Below are 25564 nucleotides of genomic sequence, written 5' to 3'. Positions count from 1 at the left end.
ATATTTTCACAAATTCACACGGTCTAACTGGAGGGCTGTTGGCTAGAGCCATTCCATTGACTACTTCAAAACAGAGGCGTAGAACAAGTGTATCATCTGCCAGACACCTCCTCCTGTGCTTGCCACAGCCTGAGCAAGAGCCAGGCTGCTGCTGCCACCCCTGCCTCAAGGACTGAAATGGAAGATTGCAATACGAGCATGCAGAGACAGCAAAGAAACACACACCTGCATGCCTGGAAAGGGTAAAATAAATGCAGAGACAGAAACAGAATTTGAGTTTTAAACCTACTCTTCCTTCCAAAAGATGTATTGAAAGGGTCTCATAGCTGTGTTACACATTGACTGACAAGCAATAAAAAGTCAGCAAGAAGTTCAAAGGATACTGATTGCTTTTTATCTGCCACACAGTTCACTTTCACGTCTGCATTTCTGTGTGGTTTCTCAGATACGCAGATCTCTCCTCTTACGTGTTTCTAACTTGTCTACTGACTTAGATTCCTATCCTGCAAATACTAACAGTCATGTGTGCAGTACGCAGAATATATTTTACGTGCATTATACCTAGGACACCTTTAAGAACTACAAGCATTGAAGACACACACATGAAACACAACATTGAGTATCATAAAATGTTTCTGATAAAACACAAAAAGTCCAGCAGTTTTAAATCAAGAAATCCTAAATAGGTTTCCCTCATCAACTCCAGGTAACAAAATACATTTCCCACCTCTTCAGCTACAAGATGGGGGAAGGGAATCCTGCAGCTTCTACATAGTATAAGCAAATATCCTCCTCCTCCCACAAAATGGCTTAAAATAGATTTACAGTACAGGCTCATTTTGAGGGTCTTACTATCTTGTTTATGCCACTGTTTCAAGCTCTGTCATTCAGAGGGCTGGGAACTGAGTTTGTAGTAAAACAGCCTGAACCAGGACTCCCAGAAAAAAAAGAAAAAGGAAAACAATGAAAGTGGGCTGCATATTGGGAAGACAGCATGGAACAGAGAGCTGAGGTTGCACATGAAATCCTGTCTCCATACTTCTTGCTTATCTTTTCTTCTAATGGTATCCAAAGTGGGTTTTTGTCTTTCTTGTACTGTGTCTGTTTCCTACTTTAAGGTCTGCTGAACAATGTGGAGTTTTTTAGGGGCCTGAGGAACTCACAGCAAGACAATGAAAGCTTTCTTGAGAGCTAAAGCCAAGTCTTGCTGAGTAAGCAGTCATCACCATTTATATGAAGAGTTTGAGCCTCATGCTACTGTATGGTATGTCATACCAAGAGCCTTGAGCCAGCTAGAGATGCTTGGGAAAACAAGAAGAGGGGAGTCACCTCTGCCTGCCTGCAGCTCTCAGTCCAGTTTGACACTCAGGCTACATTCCTGCCTGAGAGCACAAACCAAAGAGCTGAAAATAAGCAAACACAGCCAAGAAACTCCAGCCTCAAGGAAAACCAGAGCCTACCTCCTTCTGGTTTTTTTCTCATGTCCTTAACAGACTGCAAGAGTGGCCAAAATACCTTCACAGTTGCTTAACTCAGCATTTTCTCCCTTGTCCATAACCTTGCAGAGCAGCACAGCTGGCAGCTATTTAGCCCTAGCTAGCCTTGGCATACAACCTCAGCTATACATATCTGCTAATGAGCCTGGCCCATCACTCTTTACTGCTTAATCCTCCCTTGCCTAAAGAAACAGGAGCTCCTATTTAAGTTTCTCCAAACAGACTGCATGTGTATGTAAGGCACTACTATCCATTTGCTAGCCAGTTTTTAGTTAGGCAACATTTACCTGGCCAGTGTAAACCCCACTGACCAGGTAACTCTTAGGAACAAAGAAAACTGACTAGAACACACCTAGCAGTAGCACTTGTGTTGTCTTTGCACCACTGTTGACTTTTGTTTGTGTTCATGTTATAGTAAGGATCCTTACCTGAAGCAACTCTCTAGGTAATAATTAGCGCTACCCATGCTTCTTTGGTAGCTACAGGATCCCACAACTTTTTGGTTTTTGGAACCAAAGAAGCCCACCAGCTTGTGTGCTTTTTTTCATATAGGCCAGAGCCAATACTAAAAACAGGTTTCTCTGTTTTGTCAAACAGCTGAAGCTCATCCTCAAATCTCTCACTTCTTTTGTTCAGCTGGGCTGCTTTTCCTCCCATCTCTACTTTCTGAAGGGAACATGACCCAAAATTGGGAAATACACACTGGTCCTCCTGGCTCTGCAGAGAAGAGGTATTTTCTTTGCACAAACATTTGCAAGCACCAGCTGGCTGAAAGAAATCAGAACGTAAGCTTACAATGGAAGAGGCTTCCTCTCTTTCTGTGCAGCCTTACAAACTAGGCTGCATTACCCGTAGGCTCGCAGATCAAATAATTTAATTTAGGATCTTTAGTAGCCTAAGAGCTTGCTCAGACGTGAACAAGTGGCTGAAGGGAAGAGGTTGAGTGACATACTGTGCATAACTATACTTGAAGTGACATGAAACTGAACTCACTAGTCACTGTAACAAGGAGCCAGAGAAGGTTATTACTGCTCATAAAAGAAAAATAACCTGAACTGCCCAACATTTTTGTTAGTGCTTAATAGAAGAAGGAATCAGAAGAAAAAACAAAGAGGTGTTGAATAAGGGTATAATAAGGAGCAATTAACCCCATGTTGGGTGTAATACAATTTCCTCCAACACATCCTCTTTGTAAATGAGGCACAGCAGGAACTAGGACCAATGGAGGCGGCAGCAGTGCTTTTGCCAGAGCATTTACCAGTAGAGCTTCTCTTCTATAAATGATAAATAAGAATACAGGTGACTAAATCCTGGTAGTTTCAGCCCAAATTTGGGTTCCACTGTTCCAAGTACCACATAAGCACACAGGAAATCAAACCTGCCCCCAAACATTTGCAGTCTGAAGGCAATAAAACTAGAGGAGGAGAGAAATGTTTGTCACATACAAATGGCAAATACTAGTTACATGGTAGCTTGTATCACTGAAGGGAGAAAAGTGTCACGCAAGTCAAGTTACTGAAGGGAAGGAGACTTTAAAAGAAGGACATTACAGAAAAGGGGGAAAATGGCTGGACAGGAGGCAACTTGTTTATGAGCTCCATTTCCTGGTTCAGAAACCACGCTGAGCTAAGCAGTAACAGAGGTCTGCCTCATGCAGGCTGCAACCACATACACCTGTGCAACAAGAGACTCTGCAGAGGACCCTTCCAAATGGTGCAGCCCTACTTCTCTTTCCAACCATGCACAGCCGGTGCTCATCAGCATCCACACACTGCATACACCTGATCACTCAGAGCTTGTCAGTTAATAAAGTGTCTTTCTCACAACTGTCTGTGAGAGGAGACCCATGCAGTGACTCAGGCTGCCAAAGCAGCTCTCTATATAAACCTTTGCTCCACTTACCATCTATAGTCCTTTGTGTTTTCCAGTGAAATCCCTCAAGTGCCAAGAAATCCCAAATGGCAACTTAAGGCTGTCAGGATGAATATGCTCCATCACAGAGCCACATGGGAGTAGCCACCGAGACCTTTCTGGCTCTTCCCCCTGCCCACACAGCTATGCTCCTTTTGAATGAAAACAAGGGCTTCAAGAGAGAAAAGGGAAAACAGTACACAAATAAGCTTATCCCAACATTCAGTCATTTGGGGACCAAAGTGCAGGTGCAAGTCCTGCAGTTTATCTACAGACTGAGAAAGCATTGTCACAGGAACACAGGAGGTCTGAATATCTGCATGTGCTTTTTTTAGGCTAGAAGCATCTTTCAGAACCTTGCTGATGCACCAAGCTTAAAAAAATATCTGACATCTTTAAGTATTTTTCTTCTAGGTCATGGAAAAATGTTAATAAGCCCTTTCTAAATGGCTTATTAAATTTCTTTGGGTTCATATATTAAGTGGATGATTCTGGGGTTTTGCCCTCTCCCACAAAAACGAGTAAATGGGTATCTATTCTATTAGCTCCCCTATTGATTTTGTAATTCCTAGTGTAATCAACATGCCTGTCTCTCCCCAGACTTCAGCCTCAGGGCGAAGAGAACTTCACCAAGGATGTGAATTATGGGACAGCTGGACTGCCTGTTTGGTGCTGTGTTACAAATACTGCTGATCTGTGAACATACTCAATTATTTTTTTTTTTGCCTCCTGCCTCTATCTTCTTACATGGACATATCCATCAGACAAACAGCTAGGCAAGTCCCAGATTCCCATAACAATTACTGTCCTCTCCTCTCAAACCCCCTGAAAATTCTAATAGTGCCCACCCACAACTTACCAAGATAGTTCACATCTCTTACCATCATCACTTAGGCTTTATCAAGCCTTATCAGCACTGTTTCAATGTTGATATTCCTATTTCTGATGTTCTATCAGTTGGTGCCCCACTGGCTAACTCTTGCCAAAAGGGGTCCTATTTGCTTTAGGGGAGATTAGTCTATATAGCTTTAGCTGCGACATCACCCACTTTGCCTTCCTTCCTGAAGCTCACTATCCTCCAGTCCAACCTATGCTCAATGCTGCCACTAGCAAATAATACAACCTACAGGTGTTCTTGTAGCTCTCTTTCAAATGCTGCGTTGTATTGGCTCACAACGCTCACCACAGTCTTTCACCACCTTTTTTTTCTTGAGAATCCAGTTGAGTTCTGGCACGCCTTTCTGTGTTAGATCTTACTTGTAGTCTGTAGTTCTCGTTTTCTAGTACCTCCACAGTACTGGTAAGTTGTTCAGCCTTCATAAATTCCATAAACTGATCTCAATGTTTTCCTCTGCTTTGCAAATTACAAATGATTGATATAACTGGTCAGTCTTACGTTCTCTAGTAATAATCTTTCTCAGATTGCTTTGCCTTAGATGCCAGTCAGCATATGGCAATTCATCAAGGACTAATGTTAACGCCACTGATGAAAAAAGCTGGTACCTTACTTTGCATTTTCATTCTGTACTTCCTTGTTAAAAACAAAACGAAAAACCCCACTCTCCCCTCTTATCTTTGTTTGGTTAATGTCATGGAGGGTGAAGCTTGCCTCACAAGTCTGAGAGACATGGACTAATTCAGAATGGGAGAATAAAAAAATATCTCATGACAGTCTTCATTTTTGCTGCTACCCAACTGTCTGTATAAAAGGCTTTTTCAGTTGTCCTCTGTTTTTCCAGAGAACGTCAGCTGTGGCGGCATTTTTAGCTGTGACATTTTCCCCACTCTGAGTATTTTCTTAGTCCATTATACTCCGTGTACCATCTGCCATACAATAGTCATACACTGCCAAGAAGCCTGGCCACAGTTTGCTTTATTCAGTGGAGGAGCCCTAATTGCTTAGCCTGGCACAACGTAAGCCACCGCATAATGCAGCATCCAATTCCAACTGCTTGTGCCATGGTTTCTCAAGGGTACCACGCTTCAGCACACTGTCAGAGGGAGCTGTGACTACCGATTAGTTCCAACACAGAACAGTAATGCTTCCATTCAATTTCTGAGAAGAGAGGAGGGAGCGACTGCTCTGTAGGCCTCTGGATGCCTTTTGTTCCCAGTTTCACGCTGGGAACGTGGCAAGGAAGGATGCATGGCTGGGAGCTGAGCAAAGCACTGCACATCCTGGACACAAATTTTCCAAGTGATTCTACTCTCCCGCCTGGTGCTAGAAAGTGCTGGAGAGGTGGGGAGTAGGAAGGTTAGGGTTACAGTGTTGTCTCTAGCTCTGTTATGTATTGGATGCAGCCTCAATAAGTTTGTGTCACGATTGTGCAACAAGGGCAGATGTCAGCTTTAGGACCCCTCTTGCAGGCTGTATGGCTGTTGGCTCTGAACACCTGCTTTGGTGCAAGCACTATGAAATGCAAGTATCCAGTCTCATCCTTCTCCCTTGTGAGTTGGTCATGGCTCCTCAGAGCCACAGGCAGTGACACAGACCAACCTGTCAACAGAAACACCACAACCCAGGGTACTGCTCAACATCCCTGCTCCACTGCTGTTTCAGTGTCTACTGAAAAGAGATGCCAAGGCTGAACACAATCCTGACCTAAATGGGGAAGCTTCACACTCCCATGGTTCTGTGACGCTCCAGCAGCCTGTGTTAACAAGAAGAGGAAGACTTCTTGTCCTGCCCAGCTACACCAGTACACTGAGCTGGTGCTTTCTCTGGGTCTGCTGGGCTCTCAGCCTGTACAGACACATGAATGTTGACAGAACAATGACACATTTTCTTTTTGATCACTGGCTATTTAGAGAGAAAGTGGTAGGCCAGTTATTACTTCTACACAATGGAAATCAGGACAACTTTGGAGGACTGGGAAGGACAAATAATATCATATGCTAGGACTCCAATACCACACTATTAGTAGTCATTTAAAAACCCCCATTGCAGTTACCCATCAACTTTTTCCTGAAACGTCTCAAGGCCCAAACCTGTGGGATGCTGTGAGCCCCTCCATGGAAGTCAGTAGAAATTAAGGGCACATTAATGGCATTTTGTAGGATCAGGCCCTTGGTAATAAATAAGAAGGCTCTGAGCAAGAAAGCCCACAAGATGACTTAGTAGATAGACACACTGCTTGGAGAGGGGACAGGAAAGAACTGTGCCCGAAAAGGCTGCCTGTGGGATGAGTCCTTTGCAACTTTTCTCCTGGGCTGAACACACCCATTAGTCCCACTCACCACTGTCCTGGGAAGTAGGAAAAAGCAGCTCTCAGCCTGCTCCATTTCTGCCTATCATCCAGTTGCTGGGAAGGAACCATCTAGGATACAGCCTCTGTGCTTTGCTTAGTGACAGGTTTCACTCCAAGAAGCCTTTCCCTGGAGCTCTTTATTTCGGGGTCAGCAGGTCCCACTCATTTGTGCAAAAAGCAAGGATAAATCAGTCCTAAACAAACGGAAGGGAAAGTATAAGAAAGGTAAGGAGAAGACCTGCACTTTTACAAATCTGTTTCTGCATGGGCAGATAATCAGCATTTACACTAATTCAAATATTTAATATCCAAAAGAATTACTATTGCATAAAATGCAGTTGAGGCAATTTTACATGTAGCTTATTAGTGGATTATACTAGAAACACAATGTTTAAAGTGAGATATATACCCACCAAGATGTAAATGTATTTTTATTCTATTCTTCCTCTTTCCCTTGAAATGAAGATGGCTTGCTGGAGACAAAATGGGGATTATTAAAGTAGGAGAAACTGTAAAATGGCAAACTAAATTACAGCCAACTTCACACAGTAATTAATGACAGATACAGCCTCTCTGGTCATGTGTACCTTATGCAGCTCCGCTTGAGTGGCTGCTCAACTGGAAAGCAGCTAATCTACAAAACAAAAGAAGTAGGAAGAAAATGGGAGCAGTTCATATAAACAGATATTTGTCTAATAATTTTGAGGAGTTAAAAATACTGCATTAGGGCACTGCATTATGAAACCTGTACCTTAAGTCACTGCAGTTTCTAAAGTAACAGTTTAGCGGGACTCAGATTAAACAGAAACAAACTGCAAGTTGTCAGTGCAACAAATTATTGCCTCATGAATAGAGGCACTTAGGATCCCAGCTACCATTAACAGTAACAGTATTTCACCTACTCTCCCTCAAATAGTGCTGAGAACATTCCCTCTAAATAACAAGTATCTCTCAGATGCAACTGTATTTTCTTCTTTCAAAACTGTTTTCTTTCTTCAAGATCTAAGGGCTATTTAAGTAGATGAAGATGACTTAACTGCATAGGAGAAAAAACTCTAGCTGTCTTGTCTATAGTTAATCATTACCAGTTCTTCCTACCACTGGGTTAAAGATTTAGATAATTCAGTGCTAGGGTTAAAAGGAAGGTAATACTGGTTAGCAGCTAGTGCCATCTTGTGAACAAAATCACAAACACCCTTCCTTTACCCTTTTTAGTCAAACTGTACCTATGCAGCAGGGCAGAGGAAAAAAATTATTCAACTTTTGCACCAATAAGTAATTTCATGGTAACAGATTCATATTTATGCATAAAACATGAGACTAAGCCTCCAACAAGACCAAATAAGAGCTTGACAAAGTAGACAGTCTAGAGGGTAGAAAGTTATTTTACAGTACAGCTAATGTTAAGAGAAGCTATTCCTTTTTCACTGCATTGCAAACAATACCTAATATTACCCTTACTCAAGAAACATATATCATGTCAGTCTCACACTTTGCTAACCAAAACCAACAGACTTTCCTTCCTTTGTCAGGTCAGTTTCTTTTTTAAAACCCGTGTTTCCTCTGTACCCAGGCTTCAAAGAGTAGTGGAAGACAAGGTTGCACTAAAACTATCAAATATAAAAGGATTTATGCTATAAATCAGCAGGGTGCCAAACACAGGCATCACCAGCTCTCCAACCTCCTTACAGACTCCACAAGGGTTGGATGCGCTGTGTTTTGACCAGGAACAGACTGAAAAGACAGGAGAGATCAGGCAAAGAACAGCACTGCCACTTCTTGTAACACATTACCATTTTTATTACAGTGCCTGCTCCTGGCACCATGCAACTAACTGAAATGCTACTGTTTTAAACAAAAATATTTATTATCCCTTATCAAGGCACTTTTACATCTCTTTCTCCTCCCTGCCCAATACCACCACACCCCCCACCCTGCTCTATCTCATGGATTTTTAGTACCCACTTCATCAGTTTTTATGATGAAGTCTGACTGTATCAGTGGATCCTTCTTCCCCAGCATCAAAGGTCAGCAAGGGGAGCGATGCATTAGATCTCCCATCCTAAAGTGAGATCCCCTTTGCCATCTTAAAGTTGCAACAACTCTCAAGGAAGTCAGTCGAAGCTTTCCCATTGCCTTTGGCAGAAACCTTCTAACATGTCCATTTCCAATCTGTGAAAGTATCTTCCAGCGTTGCCCTTTTACACAGTTTCCCTTTTCAAGGATGATTTGTGGTTGCCTCTTCATCTCCTAGACTTTGAAAAACTTGGTTATAGCAGTAGGAAAATAAGATGACTCCGAACTCTCACACTAAATGTAGCTACTGGTTTCTTACATACCATTTTTCACTCCAAGATTCTTCCCTCTCCCCTGTGAGGCTGAAAATGAGAGACAAAGCTTGAAATCACTCAGGAAACAACAGCAGGTTGGGAGCGATACCCTTGTCTTTCAAACTGCAGTGATAAGACATGCAGGAACAATGTTTTCTTACATCAGAGCTACTACCTCTCATTAACAGAGGATCTGCTCTGCAGCAAGATGGCTTGCTATTTAGATACTGAACCACGATATGGTAAATAATTTCTTCAGTCCCATTTTCACAGTAATTTAAATTTGAAGCTGGGAAAATACTAATTTCTATGTCTTATCACAAATGGGATTCCCTTTCTTCCTCTTCTTACCCATCTTGCATAACTGAATGGTTACAGTTTTTAGGACAGGGATTGTCTTACTCTCTGTCTATAGCACCCAGAACAATGGCATCCCATTCACAGGTTTCCAGATATTGACACAATAAGCACGCAGAGAACATTTTAAAATGGGTTTGCTCAAAAGAATCCTCTTTGGAAGATGTCATATGTTAAACTTGATATTTGGGCTTCATTCAACCTGGTTTCAGAAACTCCCCTGTGGTCTAGTGCAATCCACCATTTCAGCACTTTATATTTCTTTCCACCTCCTGTGATATTGAACCCATACACCATAAAAATCAATAGTGACAAAAACTTTGCTAAAGTAAGGACATACGATGTTAAAGGCTCCAAGAAATGTCAAATCAAGCCACAAAAGCAAGTTTCTCATACTTTACTCATATTTATGCCTCAATACTTATATTGTGAATGTACTCAACAGTAACATATTCCCAAGTCTCTACAAGGCTACATGAAACAAAACCATTTCACCACATAAATAGACAGTAACACTAGTGCTACCTGTGCTGCAAAATCATTTGAGTGTCCCTGGAGCAAAGTCTGGCATCGCAATCTTCAGCTTTGTTATTTAAATTCAAATAATGCCACTGTTGCAGCCACAGTTTTACTTGCATGCTTTTTGAGCATGCCAGGCACATTCTAGCTCCTCTCTTTAAATTTTTGAAAACGGCTTTATTAATATTTTAAGGATATTCATCTTTGGATTTTTATTGCAGTACTACAAAATGCTGCCTGACACCGCATTTCCTGCCAAATGATAGGCTAGCCTGGCACATGAACAAACCATGTTGCTCCTCCAATTCATTAGTCATTCATAAGAAGCCTTTCTTTTACAGAAGTACTAACACATCTTAAGATCTGTTATAACCGCAAAAATCACTCTATCTCACTGATCTACTATTGGTGACCAAATCAGACAAAAAGCTCTCATAAGCAGTCTGTACAAATGAAGTATAAACTGTGCATTATGGAATCAAGGTTAAAGCTCTCACCACCAGTACCAGTTGACAACTGGTCTGGGCTATTGAGAACATCACTGCCCTACTTTAAGAGTTATATGCGGTTCATGTTGTAGTGTCTGCTTGTGGTATTTTCTTTTCCTTTAGGGTTCAGTTATGTTCTTTTTAAAAAACCTTTATTTAGTGGCTTGGAAAGGATCCCTTGTGTAATAGGGCAGGCTAGTATTTTGTATAGAGGAAAGTCTGTAAGAGGAAGATTTTTCAGTATTTCTAAAATACATTCTGGCTCTGTATAAGCTTGATTGTTTCAGTTTACTTCAAAGTGGGTTCTTCTCTCTTCTGAGTTCTGTTCTTATTTCTAACAGTCTTTCTCTTGGCTGTCATGTCCCAGCTGAGTACAGATCAAGAATATAGAGATGGCTGCTGATCCTTCATTTATTAGCTGCTTTGAAAATCAAAAAAAAAAGCCTGAAACTGTTACTGGAAGCTGATCGAAAGCCAGCAAAAGTCTTTAGTGGCATACACTGTAGAGCAAAGAGAGCATGCTACTGCATCAGGTGGAGAGTCCAGAACATCTGCATATTCAACTTCCAACAAGTGACTCACATTCATCCAGACAAGAAGTTACAAATGGGATGTTCCCTAGGGCCAAGTCCTAAAGGACATGAAACAGCATCCTTGAAAATATCTTTCTGAGGGCAGTTAAGAAAAAAATGTAAAGGTTTTGTGGCTTCTTCAAAGTATTTTTCTGTTCCTATGAAATTTGCTTTGCTAATAAAACAAGTAGAACAGAACATTTATTGTATTTGTGAAAAAACAACTCTCCTCCTCCTCCTCCATCCTCTTCCATCCTGCTTTTGCACACTCCGATTTTAGCAAAACAGCAACAGGTCTGATACATTTAAGAGAAAGAGGCTTCCACTGGATGACAAAAATTCCAATTGTCATCTTTCATACCAAAATAAGAAAAAAGCCAACAAAAAAAAGCCTAAGTTTCAGATGCAAAAGAATCCCATATGCATGAAGATATCATTACCCCATTGAAGAGCAGCTTCTCTGCTATTCAGAGTTTACTACAGAAATCCAAGGGTCCAGAGAGGTTGACTGTATTAAAAATACTGAGTGGACCCTAGACAGTAGGCAGGCTGTGACTCGTCTGCTCTCTGACTTCCACTACAAACTACCCTGTTGTTTGCATTCTAAGTTTTCTAGATACTACAGGCATCAGAATCCTAAGCTAAGGAGTTGATATGGCACATCTAGCTTAAATAAAGACAAGACAGCACAGATACCCCAGAATAGAAACCCTGAAAAAGCACTGAAGTGACAGTGAGGTATAAAGCTTCTTACAAGTCAAGGGAGACAAACAAACCTGGATTTATATTTTCAGTCACACAGATGCCTTTCCAAATCTCTCACTTCATGTATTCTACAAGCATGCATTGGTTACACCTCTGTCCTCGGTAAAGACCTTCAAAAGCAACTGAACTTTCCAAGGAAGAGACCTAAGTCTTACTGAAAAAGCAGGTAAATGTTCCCAAACAGAATCACTTAAAGTCAAAGTACACCAAATCACTAGTCGTTTGGAAGAATCACATAATCTTTTGCTTGTGCCCTTGTCTTCCCTGGTTTCACAGCAGCAGTATTTTCTCCCCACTGCAAACACAATGAATGGTGCACATCAGCCTGGGAAGCTGGAATGAAAAAGGTTCTCTAATGGAACATCTTACCTGGCTAATAGCTTTTATCTTTCCAAGCAATCCTCTGTGTGCCTCCCCACTGTGTAGGCTCACCATCTGCCTTTGTTCTAATAAATGAACTCAGATTACAAATACAGAGTGCAAACATACTCATATCCTGAACCTACTGCACCCAAGGGCCATTCTGCAGAATGTATAACTAGTAAATGTTTGCTCCCAAATGTTTGCAATGGCTCACAGTCTTTCCTAATAACAAGAAGCACAACCAGTGAAAAATTCATCATAGCTACACTATGGAAGGTAAAAATCCATAAACAAAGACTCACCTATTTTCACTAACTGTATCTTAACACTACCTTTCCAATATAAAATTCTGCTTCCCAGATAGTCTTGTGTGTATTACTAATATCACACACAATTAGATGTTGCCTTTCTGACTGCCTGCAACTTCAGCCTAGTTTTGGAAGCTGCAGGCTTTCATTCCCAAAATTTCACCTTTTAGATGAACAACTCATTTAATTGCACGTCATCACTTGCCTCTGAGGCTCAGAAAACTTCTTTTTTCCCAGAAGCTTAAACACAATATTACCTTTTTTCCTTCCCATATTGATGCTCAACATTGATATCCTCTCCAAATATATTATTTTTTTTTCAAATAACTTTTCCAGTAAAACATTTCCTAATTGGTAACTTGTATCTCTCAATATATTCAGATGTATACACTCTATAACAGATCAAGAAAAGAAAAAAAAGCACATATACCAGTTTTCTCCTATGAGACCAAGGCTTCATGTTTTGCAGTTGGCTGATGATGCTTATAGATATTAGAGTTTTAGATCCTACTTTTAAAGCACACTTTTCATAGAAATTATGCACAACCAACCATGGTGATAGTGTTGTATTAACTGCTTAAATATTCTGCCTTTGGAACCTGCAGGTACCTGAAAGATGCACAGAAATAGTCTTTTAGCTATCAAATGAACCACACAAAACCTGCTGATTTTAAACCACTACTTTAAATGGATTTTTTCAGTAGTCCTAAGGAAAGAAAGCTTACCCATGCTTACAGTATATGCACAATGCATGCGCAGATTTCTGTCTAGTCTTAGCCTGTTGCCAAACACATTAGACAATATCAACCAAACATGACAGAACAGTAAAGAACACAAAATACTAGAAGACTCAAAGGCATTATATTTCTGTAAATTTCGTTAAAATAGCCAACAGACCTTACTCATGTCCTCACTGAGGTGCTGGCCCATTAACATAATCCCTTAATATGTGCTAATTCCAGTAGAAGACATCAGATCATCCCACACTGGAAAGTGACATTTGGGATTCCCTAACTGCAGGAAAAGCTTTAACCAGAATTCATACTTTATTAAACCTCAGAGAATATAAGCACACCAAAACATGACAAAATAATAAATAAATAAATCGGGTTTTCTTAGTCTTGCTACTTCATTAATTACTTGCTTCTATTCTAAATATTGCTCAGAACAGAGAGATGGCATGAAGTAACTTACTACTAATTCTTGCCAGATAAAGCAGTTAGTTGAGCTTAAACAAAAGAAAGGTCTTCTACAGGCAACTGAGTCAGTCTCAGCAGTCCTCATTGATTGAGGACAACTTAAATCAAAGGATAACCAAGGTATTTATTACAATCACGGCAGAGTAGCTTGTTTATGCAAAGCGAGCATGATTCAGTGCACAAATATTTTTTTCAAGTCCTTTTGACACTATTTACCCTGATTACCACATCTCCCCAAAGGCAGTCCTTCAAGTAAGGATAGTATGTATGGTTATCCTTAGCATGTGATACTTCTGGTAAGCTTACAAGAGCTTGGAAAGGCTGAATGGATTGGGGAGAAGTATATCCACTTTACTTGGCAATAAAACAACCACAAGCACCCCATCAGTTTCAGTGCCTCACATGATGAGGCAAAGATTTCTTAAAGCTGACTCAACTTCCTCAAACTTACAAAGTTACAAAAACTTGCAATGATTAGTAGGAGTTCACAGCAGCAGAGGCATAGAGACCAAATAAAGCTTTCTGACCATTCATCTCAAAAGAACATCTGCCGTATGACAACTATAGCTGAAGGCCTTTCTGACGGGCACTAAAATTTCCAGGTCTGACTGGAAATGAGACTGAATGAGAAAAAAATTAGAAATACTGCTCTCCATTTAATGTGTTGCTACACAAGAAGTGGCAGTAGTTCCTCAAGTAGATATACACAGAAACACTGAAGCTACAGCCTGCCACAAAAAGATGTATTACTGTTCCAGCAACAGTTAGTTGAGTGTAAAAATTAAGTCAATGGCTGTCCACAGCTAAGTCTATTGGGTTGACTCCCTTCTGATTAATATTTTTTAATACTTACCTACATTTCATTCCCTTTTTGGGATGCCCAGTTCAGTGCACTTGCCTTTGCATATGCTAACATGCAAGGCAATCCTTCAGTCTCATTTCTGTGATGTATACTCCAAAAGGACCAAACATCCAATCCTGTAAGGCATTTGGCATTACAGGGTTCAAACTCTGCTAAAAATCAACAGAGCTCAGACTACATGAAGTCATTGCAGAATTGCTGAAGAAAGCCACAAAAAGGCGATTGCTCAGATTAGAATAATGCTATCGTTACACCCCTTTTTTACATATTTTTTCATTTACTATAAATGTTACTAGGCATTTATTTCTAGTATGGCAGAAAGTACTAATGGATTGCGCAGCAGGGGTCAGCAATGCATAAATCTCTGGGAATACTCTCCATAAAAAAAGGAGATGTCACATAATAACCCTCCTCAAAGAGTCATTAGAAGAATTGTGTGGTTTAATCGCTTTCTCCTCCGAGGCCAAAGTTTGATGATGCAATAAATCCAGCTTTGGGGCTCATGGTATCAGACCAAAAAAAGCTGTGGTGCCCTGACACAAAGCAATGATCTGCTGCAAATTTATTTATAAACATATCAACTGAGTAAGACCTCTGGCAGCTCCCATGTGTTGAAAAAATTCTGACTGGTTAACTTTGTAACATTAGGCCTTATACTGGAAATGCTATTTACCCCTTTCCCTCCATGCACACAGACAGCGTTAAGAGGGCTGGGGGAAGGGGGCGGAAATAATCATTATCACGTCTTATGGCTAGTTTGCCATAAACCAAGGCAAACACTAACTTCTGGTCCCCAAAAGATGTATATGACTGGGTCACGTAGCAACACACAAGTCCAGTGGAATGACAGCCTGAGTCAATCACATACTAATATATACTGCAAGAGATGAAATCCCTACTCAGAACAGGGCCACCTTCAAATAGAGCCACAGGTTGTTCAATGCTTTGCCCAGTCCATTTCTAAGTATTTCCAAGGACAGAGTTTCCACAACCCCTCTGGGCCCTGTCCCAGTATCTGACCTCCCCTTACACAGAAAAAGTAAAAAACCACTCAGTATTTTATTGGAGTTTCCCTTGTTGCACCTTGTGTGTATTACACAAGATCAGCACAGCCCATTGCACAAGTCACCAGATACTTCTGAGCTTACTCTGTACAGAGTAGCTGTTCAAATGCAGGTTAAAGACCCGGGCACGTTTTTGGGAATATACCATCCAAGTACAAAGACCAGGTTCTGCAGTGCAAGTGCCAGAGCTGTTGAAAGGAAAGGACAAAGTTCCTTCCAGCAGTTAAGTCTGTGGCAAGCTATAAGCCATAGCATCAGTACAGTGGCTTTTAAGCAATAGAAGCAGCAAAGACCAACACCTTTCCTGAGTGTGCTAGAAAAGAATTAAGGCCTCTGCTCAGTAAAGCAGCAGCTGACTACACATGACATAAAAGAAAGCACTTCTGACTCACTGATTTCAGCTCCAAGTTGGAACCTCAACTATTTCTGTTCATCAAATGAAGAACATCTGAAATTAATTAGGGATAAATACAACCTGATCCTCTAACAACTTTTTTCAAGCATAAAATCAGACAAATTATGATCTTATTTCGAATATAAACATTTCTTTACATATGTAAATGATAAGCACATTAAAAAGATACCATTATTAAAACACCAAATAAGTTTACATTACATCACTCATGAGTCTGCTTCATTCCTGTATCTGAGAAATTATACTCCAAAGTCCTGCAAGTACTGAAAGCAGATGAAATACCACAACTTTAACAGGCCACAAAAACCTGAAGTGATAGGAAACACAGGGAACATTTAAAATATAGATTTTAATTAAAATGGAAATAATAACAATGATAATAAGTAATGAAAACTACTGCTGAAAATTAACCATATTTAGCATAACCTGATCCTCCAACAATGCTACACTTCAGATTTACTTTAGAAGTAGGAATACAGACACCCAACAGGTTGCCTGCATCACTAAACCATCTTAAATTTGAATTGGATATAGCATTCATATTTCATATCAGAGGATGAAAACCAACAAGAGGTAATGGATGCAGTCATTTCTAGTTTACCAGAAAGGTGAGCACAGAGGGAAACGCTATGTGCTAGCTTCCATTTCAAACAAGCAATGCTGTTGCTAATCAGCAAGAATTTATGTCTTACTGAAAGGCTTTTGAAATTTGCTTTGAAGAAAAACCCTTGGAACACGCAAGTCTTCTTTCCTATTCACAGTTTCTCGCTGCACATATTCATTGACCACTTGCTCATATCCCTCAGACTTGAAAAGCTGAGACAAAAATTCTGGAAGAGAATTTTTAAAAAAATAAGATTAAATGTTATGTTTAAACTATTTTTAAAACACTAGTCAGCATTTATATAAGCATATGTTCTTATGTGTTACAGCATGTAAATCACACAGGCCTTCAGATTTCAAGCTGTTCTATATGCAGTAGACTGCTGAATAAAAATCAATACAGACCTCCTTTAGAAACATCAACCTAAGGAAAACAGCTTGCAGAACTAGGGCTTAAGCTAGTTACTTGATTTAGTTTCCAAAACTTGCCACATCTCTTGTTTATATTTAGCTTTGTCATTCTCCTTGTGACTGACACCAGTGCATTTTCACTTTGTGCAGCTGACCTTTGCTAGCTGAATATATCATTTATTTCAAATATTTCAAAGGTAATTCAGCCTTGTAGACCCATCTCTGCTTGAGGAAGAATACCACCCTACGTTACCAGACAGTCACATGCCATTGCTCAACAGGAAAATGGACGAAATGGTGAAGTAGATATGGTGGTACCAAGCTTCCACTAAGTCGGACTGAAAGTATTTTCCACAAATGAAACAATCTTACTCAAAGCATATCTCCCTTAGGGAAGACAGAAGTACCTCACAAACAGGGTGACTCATGCAGCAGAGAGGGCAGTTCATGCTATGGACTTGTCATGTTAATTAGAAATCATCACTTTTCCTTTTTTGCACTTTGTTTCATTTACTCAAGTGATAATTTCACAACAAATTTAAGACATTCTAAACTTGAGCTACTTCATAGAAAACAAAGACATGCCATTTTTTCACTACTCAGGGGAATCAGCTCAATGAAACAGGTGATCATGTGGGTACAGGAACTGCAGCACTAGAAGAGATGGTGTGTTGAGGAAAGAGACCACCCAGTTTGGTGGTAGTACAGACATATCAATCTAAGCCCATCATGAAGCCACGCATACTGGTTGTAAATATAGTGTGTTCATGTAAAATGGGGGACCTACATCAATGAAATATAAATAAACAGCACTTAATTGTGAACCTATTGAAATCTCCTTAAGAGGAAGTTTCACATTTTTCATAACACAAAAGTACAACCATGATTAAAAAATGGTTTTAAACAGTGGAAGAATTTTTTTTTTTCCCCTCCATGGAAGATGCTCAGTGTTATCTGAGGCCAGACATACTATAAATAAGCATCATTCAGATCATCCCATGCAGCAACTACTTGGTGTACCAGTGTAGTGCTAAACAAATGATAAATAGTATGGGTTGCAAACTGTGTGGAAATTATGGGAATCATGTTTCTAGTAACAAAAGAATTCTCAAGAATTAAACAATTTTCATATGAAAATCAACGAGATGAATGACATCATAACGATTAAAAATAGGAGCAGAAGTGGTCTACAAGACAGTCACAGAACAGGCCAAGAAAAAACAAATGCTAACATGAGCAATATATCAAAAATTTTGTCTTTTCTCCTTCTTTCCTCTTCCTCCTCCTTACCTCAATTCTTCCCCCAAACCAAACAAACACACTAGCAAGGAATTTCTCTGTCAGAAACAATTCTAACACACAATAAAAATGGGGTTTAAAATTCCACAGCTAGGTCAGTCTTATTTGTGCCCTTTAGCATCCATTCTCTTTGTAAGAGTGAACTGTTTAAACAGAACTAAAAATCACTCAACAAATAACAGTTCTAGAAATGCTTCGATGAAGCTGTAGCATAGCCTGTATTATCTTAGATTTCATCACTGTCCTATAAAGAATAGAGAGCTCAGACAAGATTAATGGGTTTTATATATCAGAAGCAATTAGGAAATAAGTTATGTCATAAAAAATGAATAACATTTACTTGGCTCCAAACTGGTCTCTTCAGTGGCCGTATTTTGCTTTAGACTAAGAACAAAGAGCCCAACAGAAATAAACACACAGCTTTTATTATATAATGCCCTATAATTGATAGGGGGAAATAACAGTTCACTAAAGTTGAGCACACAGAATTGGGAGTTAGAAGACAAGCTATAATTCCAACTTATTGTGAGAGTCTAAGCAAATTCCTTCATGTCTCTGTGCTTCAAATTCTTCACCAGTAAACTGCAATAATCACTTTCCTTCCTAAAACATTACAAGCACTGAACAAAAAACTGTTTAAATACTGTATCACATGGAAATATTTTTTACATTATCTGTACTAAAAAAAAAAGAAGACAGAGTGACCACAGCTAGTTAGTGCTATCTCAGCAGGATTTGTGCACAAGCTTCTCAGCACTGCAGTCATGGTTCTGCTTTAAAAGTCATTCACTTCTTCAAAGACCTCATCTTGCACACCAGAAATAGTCTTGCAAAAAGAATGATGGCAAGATAACTGCTTAGTAGCTTCACAAAAATAATAAATTATGTTAATGAACACCAGTATTTTTCCCTTAGATAACAAATCTGAATGGAATTCAGCAAATTCAGAAACTGCTGCTCTTGGCACATTATAGCACAGGCAAGCAGCCTGTAAACACGGAAGTGCTCCAAAAAGTCCTGCCAGTCTAAATCCCCTCTTCCTCCCAAAAACAATAGCAAAGGAAGTACACCAAGATTTAACAGTTCATCTTTATAAAACAAAACTTCCATGGGCACGTTGGCAATTCCCTGAATCAAGTTTAAACAGAAGATTCACAGAAAAGAAAGCACTCTACAGAATGTCTTACCTTCAGTAAAAAAATACGATCTTGTCCCATCTTGTCTAACATAAAAATTTTCTCCAAGTTTGCTGCCAGATTTAAACCTGAGCATTGCATGATCATACAGTCCATAGTCTCTGAACAAGACACACTTGCCTGGTTTTAATACCTGTCACATAATATATATCTGCTTTAATGAAGTAAATGGATTTAGCCATTTAGAGATACATTTATTTGTATACACATACAGAAACATACACATATAAATAAGACAAGGTATTCTTAACACATTCAATACAGAAGTGATATACATATTGAATTAACTTCCTGTGCCACAAAAAAGGTTGCACATAAACTGGATTGTCCACTCTTAAAAAAGCTTCCTTGTGAACAACAGACTACAATAGTTCTAAGACGTGTTTGGGTGCGGATCAGCTAAATAAGCTTTTTGCAATGCTCTTCAAATACAGAAGAAAGAAGAAATTACACAGTTCAACAATAAAAATCAAGTCCTAACAGGGCATTTTCTTTCTTGGGTAGTATACAGTCTAGCATCTGATTTTGCTTAATGATTAACAATGAAATGTTCATGTGAGAAAAAAATGTTGCAATATAACAAGAAATAAAAAAGGAACAACTTCAGGAAAATGGGTGGTGAGTTAGGTTGGTTGGTTTTTTTTAACTGCTCTTTGATAAAGAAATCAAGCCATAAAGAGTTTAAAATTTAGAAATACATGGTCACCGGCCATGTTGGCTTTAGATATCTGATGCATGCAACTTCCCTACCTGACCAAATACCAGCTCTAAGTGTTAGAGGACAAACTTGTAAATTTGTGCAGAAACCTTCAAGCCAGTTAAATGGGCCAGGCACTTCCACAGAGAAAACAATAATTAGTCTTTTCACATGCATGAGCTAAGAGCCAAACCTGACTTTAGGAAATAGCTGGAGACACACCAGAAAAAAAAATAATCTAACATTCCCTTTTCAAACTACTGATGATAAAACAGGGTATCTGATAATACAAAACCACAAGTGCACACATAAGCATAATTAAAAAATATGTTGGTTATTTCCCTCTGCAGTCAATATATGACATCTCAGGGAAATTCAGAACAATCACAATTCAGATTGTTTAAACCACCCTCTGGATGGGCCTATCCTAGTCTACCAACTAACAAAGGCAGCCCAGGGAGATGAGTCTCTCCAGATCAATGTTGATCCCTGAACAACCCATTTTAAATCACCACATATCGAGTGTGTTTAATAGTAACAATAACATCCTAACTGCAAGTCCCTGTACCTTATGGAAGTGTATTTTGGTTCACTGTCATTCACAACTTATCAACATAGCTATTTCTGCAACCCATAAACATTATTTGTAGCATACAACTTAGAAGCTAAAGTCATAGGTTCAAAACACCTTTTTGTTATGCTTATGACATGCGTTAGGCCAGAATCCAAATCATAATACCAAGACAGAAAAACCCCCACTGTAAAACATATTTTAGTCCTGTATACTAGGTGAACTAACTATATACATACATGGAATACAGTATTAAATATCACCTATTACAACAGGGGTTATTTTCTCTGAGAAAAAACTGTACTTTTAAGCTATAAAGAAGGAAAGTGCTTTAAAGACTGCAAAATCAGCTGGGTTTACCTTGTAAATGTTCTTCAAGACAAGATGCATTTTTTCAGGATGAATGGCAGAAAGCACAAATATAAGTGTGACAACATCCACAGAATCTGCTGGTATATTTTCTAGAAGATCATCTTTGGTAAGATCACACTGGAACACTTTACATCTTTCAGTACTGTATAAGGCATTTTTCTAGGGAAATGAAAAGAGTATGCTTCCGCTGAAAATTAGCAGCATTTGGTTTTGCAAAAAAGTAAAAAATGTGTGAAGCTAATCAGTAGAGCAACACAAAACATGGTGGCAGAAGAACATTAACTTCCAACTGGCAATTAAGGCAATCAGAAATTCTTTACTGCATACTAGAATAGTCTGGTTTTAGGAATTTGAGAAGGAATGCGCATTAAGACAGTTCAGAAAACACACCATTTCTGTTTTACCAATGCTTCTACTCTTTAAAAATACTGAAATATTATTAAAAGAAATTCTGTATTACCAGGTGATCGAGGTACAGCTCTTGAGCTACAAGTAGACTGTAAACAATTTGGGTTCATGTCACATAAGCTGCAGCTGGGCTGTTCTAGCCCACAGTTTTGCTGGGTAAAAGGAAACGTGGTCTTGACAGGAAAGAAGTGAGAGCTGTGGAGGCAGACACCACCAAGTCATCCAAAACCCTGGGTAAACACTCAGCCCAATCCCATCTTGCAGTGCAGCTGTGGCATCTCTGGGCCCTGCTGTCCTCTCTTGTTTGCCACATGTATTTCCTCCCATCTTTCCCATGAGACATGTAGTATGTGTCTTGTGGTTCTCAGTCACAAATGTCCCACAAGAGAATGCTTTCAAATAACAGGTACATAGAAATTTACCTGTGATTACAACGTTAATAAACTAGGAGACTTTCAAAGCCCAAAGTCCCCCACTAGCCCTGCTGGCAGACTTAACTTCGGGCTGCAGTACAAGCTACCTATGAATAAGTATAAACATAGCTATTTCTAATCAGGCTACAAACTTCCTTGACAATAACTTTCATAGTGCTCTTTTCAAGGTTCTCCTTGGGATTTCCTCTGCCCCACAAATATCAAAGGCAAACTTCCATGCCAAACAAATTTTGCTTGTACTGCACAGTCAACAGACACATATTAGTGCTCCCAAGAAGCACAGTCATCACAAATCATTCAAATAATATACACGTATTACCATAATGCTACAATTCTACACTGAAAAACTAGGCCTTGAGCAATGATTTGGCTTCTTGCATAGAAGCTCCACTGAAATGGAGCAGTCTTGATTTTTTTGGCAAAAGCTATTCTAGCCTTCTTACGAAAAGGAAGGCAAGATAAGTGTGTTGTTCCAGTTATTTGTGATTTCAGAAGCTTCTAAAGACACTTTAAAAGAAAGTTCCAAATATCACACCAACCTTCACATACTCAACAGCTCTAGGAGAGAAATCACAGGCATACGCAAAAATATTCAGATCATCTTCTAAGAGTGGAAACAAGCAGTTCCCAACCCCACAGCCTGCTTCCAGAATGGTCAGTTTCTGATCTGCAAACTGGGGAGGAAGAAACCCAAGATAAAGTGTATAATTTTTCTTTTCCTCATGATATGAGCAGAGACACTGTTCAATAAGCATGTTAAAAGCTATAATCAATTTCAATTACCATTTATTCAAAAACCAAAGTAGGCACCTGGTGGATAATCTGACACTGCAGACCAGAAACCTTGATTTCTGCAAAATTATTAATTTTTTTTAGAAAATATTAATATTTCTTTATTCATCTACCCCTTAAGTAATCAATATACTGTTGTACTATTTCTGTCTTGTCTTTCATTCAGTTATAATGAATATCAGATGCATTGGGCTATTCCCCTTAATGACATTTGTCACGGCACTCTCCAAACTAGCCAGCTGCAATAAGGTCTTTTACCATCTCATACCAGCATACTCTTCATGCCAGTCCCCCTACTACCTTCTCCTAGTCTCTCTTCATCCAGGGCATGCATTCTTACTCTCTTCTCTCTGCTTCTTTCTCCTCTCACTTCCTCAGCTGCTCTCTCTTCGTTGGCTGCCCAACCACTTAACAGAAGCAGCCACATCTGCACTTTATCTACATCAACCAAGCCACCACCTCAGTTGTATATTAGAAGTTGTATAAGCCAGCCCACAGTTGTATATTAGCAATGTTAATTAACCCAGCCTCATTCCTCTACAGATGTTTTGCAATTAGCCTGTAATTCTGGATGCTTTTCTTCAAAATGCACTTTCTGAAGTGCACCAACTTGCATCTGAAAACATTACATCACAGAGAGACAAGTTGTCAATCTAGGACACAAAACAAATATTCCAGCTTTCATTTTTAGTATCCAGTATGGGTCAATTATAAACTGAAACTTAACTGATGCATCTGATTCTGAGGAGGTATCTTTGATATTAAGAGAAACTTCACAGGGCACTGCAAACTTAACAAGTGGCAGCTCTTACCCTAACGGCTTTGTTACAAGTATGATTAAATAATTTGGAAATAATCAATCCCATCTTTTGCAGAGGAAGTGTACAGATCTCACCTCCCGAAACGCTTTTAACTCTTGAAACTCTCTGGTTGTCCAATGTCTGTCTTTGAAGAAGTTGGTACTGTTTCTTTTGTAAAATAGATCCCAGTTCTTCTGTGCTTCTTTCTCCAGTTTTAGTTGCTTGAACTCAGACACCAAAACCCGATCATTTTCTAGTCTCTCAGCTTCTTCTGGGCTAAGGATTCTTGCACTATGGCCTTTTTTTTGGAAAGCACCATCTTCAGTAGATGTTGTTACTACATTTAAGTGATTGGCTGATGTCTTTTCTTGGAACATCCTCTTTCACACAAATATGAATGCCGAAGGCCCAAGGGTGATTTTTTTCTTTTCTTTAGTGCATGTTTCCATCACTTAACTTACATAAAATAACCAAGGACCAAAAACCAGAAGAAAAAATGAGGAAGAGTTACAGTGTGCACTTATTATGATTTGACAGTGTTCTGTCCTACCTGATGGACTGCAATACCACTGGATATCTCTTAATTTCAGAAATCCTCCAAACTGACAACTGCATACATCATCACACTGACATCAAAAGTTAAAGATGACACTTAACAGAGTCTGCTGGTTTTCCCTCTGCATCCTAGAGAGCTACCTAAAAAGAGAAAGACGGTGCAGCTCTAAGCTTATTTTACTAAAACTGACTTTAACAGGCAAACAAGGGTTTTGTTTCTTGTTAACCACGGTTAGAACACCTCAGAAAAATCATAATTTAGAAACAGGTGACATTTAAAAGTCCCATTAAAGCTGATAAAACAAACAATATTCATGTTAGCATTTCTTTTTCCTGCTCTCACCTCTGTGAGAAAACACTGGTGAAAATATTACATTTAGAACACCATGTCACTCAAACGAGTGAGTAAAACCAGTACTGTGACCAAAATGCCCATAGCTGGCCTATGTCAGCATGCCTTCCGCTGCCTCCTCCTGAGAATCCACACTGGTTTTAACAATCTCAGGTGGGTTTATTTTCAGAAGTTAACAAAAATGGAGCAATGTAAAGAGTTCTGCATAGGCTGGGAAGGGACCTAAATCTTTTTTCTGTTGTTAAACTAGTTCTGACCCCTGTCTTGCCATGAACATCCAGATGCTGGATGATGACACATGCAAATTAAATCCTGCAGGGCCCAGTAACTCCCAGGGAAGCCCAGGTAGCCAAAACATGCCACTCGTGTATATCAGTGCCCAAAACCAGGCACTGGGGTCGTTTTACCACAATGGAAATCAGGAAAACCCAACAATACACACCCTAAAGAAGAAGAAAAAAAAAACAAAAACAAAAAAACTACCCCCCCAAAAACAAAACACACATCCCCCCAACAAAAAAAAAAAAACCACCCAAAAAAACCAAAACAAAAGAATTAGTAGCACTTCACTTACGTATTTTATCTTACATGATACACACACACATAAAATACAAACACGTGCAAATGAAATAACTATCAAGATTTTTCCCAGCTTCACAGGAGACTGACACTGCCTTTTTCCTTCAAAAAGGTTATACAGAAGAGGTTCTCTTGAAAGTCTCCTCAAGAAGAGTATATCCTCAAAAAAAGCTTAATCATCAGAATTTCTACTATATGCCTAGCATGCTACAAAAAGATCAACGTTTATATTTCCTCACAGGACAAGCTAGGAAAAAAACCCAACCCAACAACAAAAAGCGAACAAACTAATTCTTTCCCTGACACATCTACGCTCAGAAAAGGCTGTGCTGAGAAGTTAGGACGATGGCAAAAACAGTTTTAACACCCTATGTTTAGGCTAAAGAGCCTTTTAAAGGTGTTAAAACACAGCTCTAAGACCGCAAACAGCTAATACCTCTGCGCACGTCCCCGGTACCCCACCGGGAGACCAGCTTCCCGCCACGAGCTGTCCCTCAGCTGGGCCCAGGCCGGCACCGCCGCACTGCACGTCCCGGCTGGGACCCCCCCCGGGACCCCCCCGCCCTGCCCTCCCGAGGGCGGGCAGCGCCAGGCTCCC

General features: G+C 39.6%; 2 protein-coding genes across 14 annotated transcripts in view; both read right to left on the bottom strand.

Annotated features, from left to right (window-relative positions):
* SH3BP5 (SH3 domain binding protein 5) overlaps positions 1-6796 on the bottom strand; it is a 75543-nt gene extending 68747 nt beyond the window's left edge. For both annotated transcript variants that reach the window (XM_027793576.2, XM_055805124.1), the window contains exon 1: positions 6645-6796. In XM_027793576.2, coding sequence (XP_027649377.1) covers positions 6645-6689 — 45 coding nt within the window. In that variant the 5' untranslated portion in view covers positions 6690-6796. The remainder of the gene's footprint in view (positions 1-6644) is intronic.
* Positions 1-25564, bottom strand: part of METTL6 (methyltransferase 6, methylcytidine) — a 53201-nt gene that overhangs the window by 27389 nt on the left and 248 nt on the right. For 3 of the 12 annotated variants that reach the window (XM_055805128.1, XM_055805126.1, XM_055805129.1), the window contains exons 2-8: positions 23576-23936; positions 22428-22562; positions 21035-21205; positions 19398-19539; positions 16590-16727; positions 8995-9033; positions 8140-8905 (exon numbers count right to left, since the gene is read on the bottom strand). In XM_055805128.1, coding sequence (XP_055661103.1) covers positions 8874-8905; positions 8995-9033; positions 16590-16727; positions 19398-19539; positions 21035-21205; positions 22428-22562; positions 23576-23857 — 939 coding nt within the window. In that variant the 5' untranslated portion in view covers positions 23858-23936 and the 3' untranslated portion in view covers positions 8140-8873. The other 9 variants (XM_027793579.2, XM_055805127.1, XM_055805125.1 and 6 more) reach the window with 9 other exon arrangements.

The sequence above is a fragment of the Falco peregrinus genome, chromosome 5, assembly GCF_023634155.1.
Source record: "Falco peregrinus isolate bFalPer1 chromosome 5, bFalPer1.pri, whole genome shotgun sequence".
In the NCBI taxonomy this organism is placed as follows: Eukaryota; Metazoa; Chordata; class Aves; order Falconiformes; family Falconidae; genus Falco; species Falco peregrinus.
Note: the sequence above shows the minus strand (reverse complement) of the source record. Positions and strands in the feature narration are given on the sequence as shown.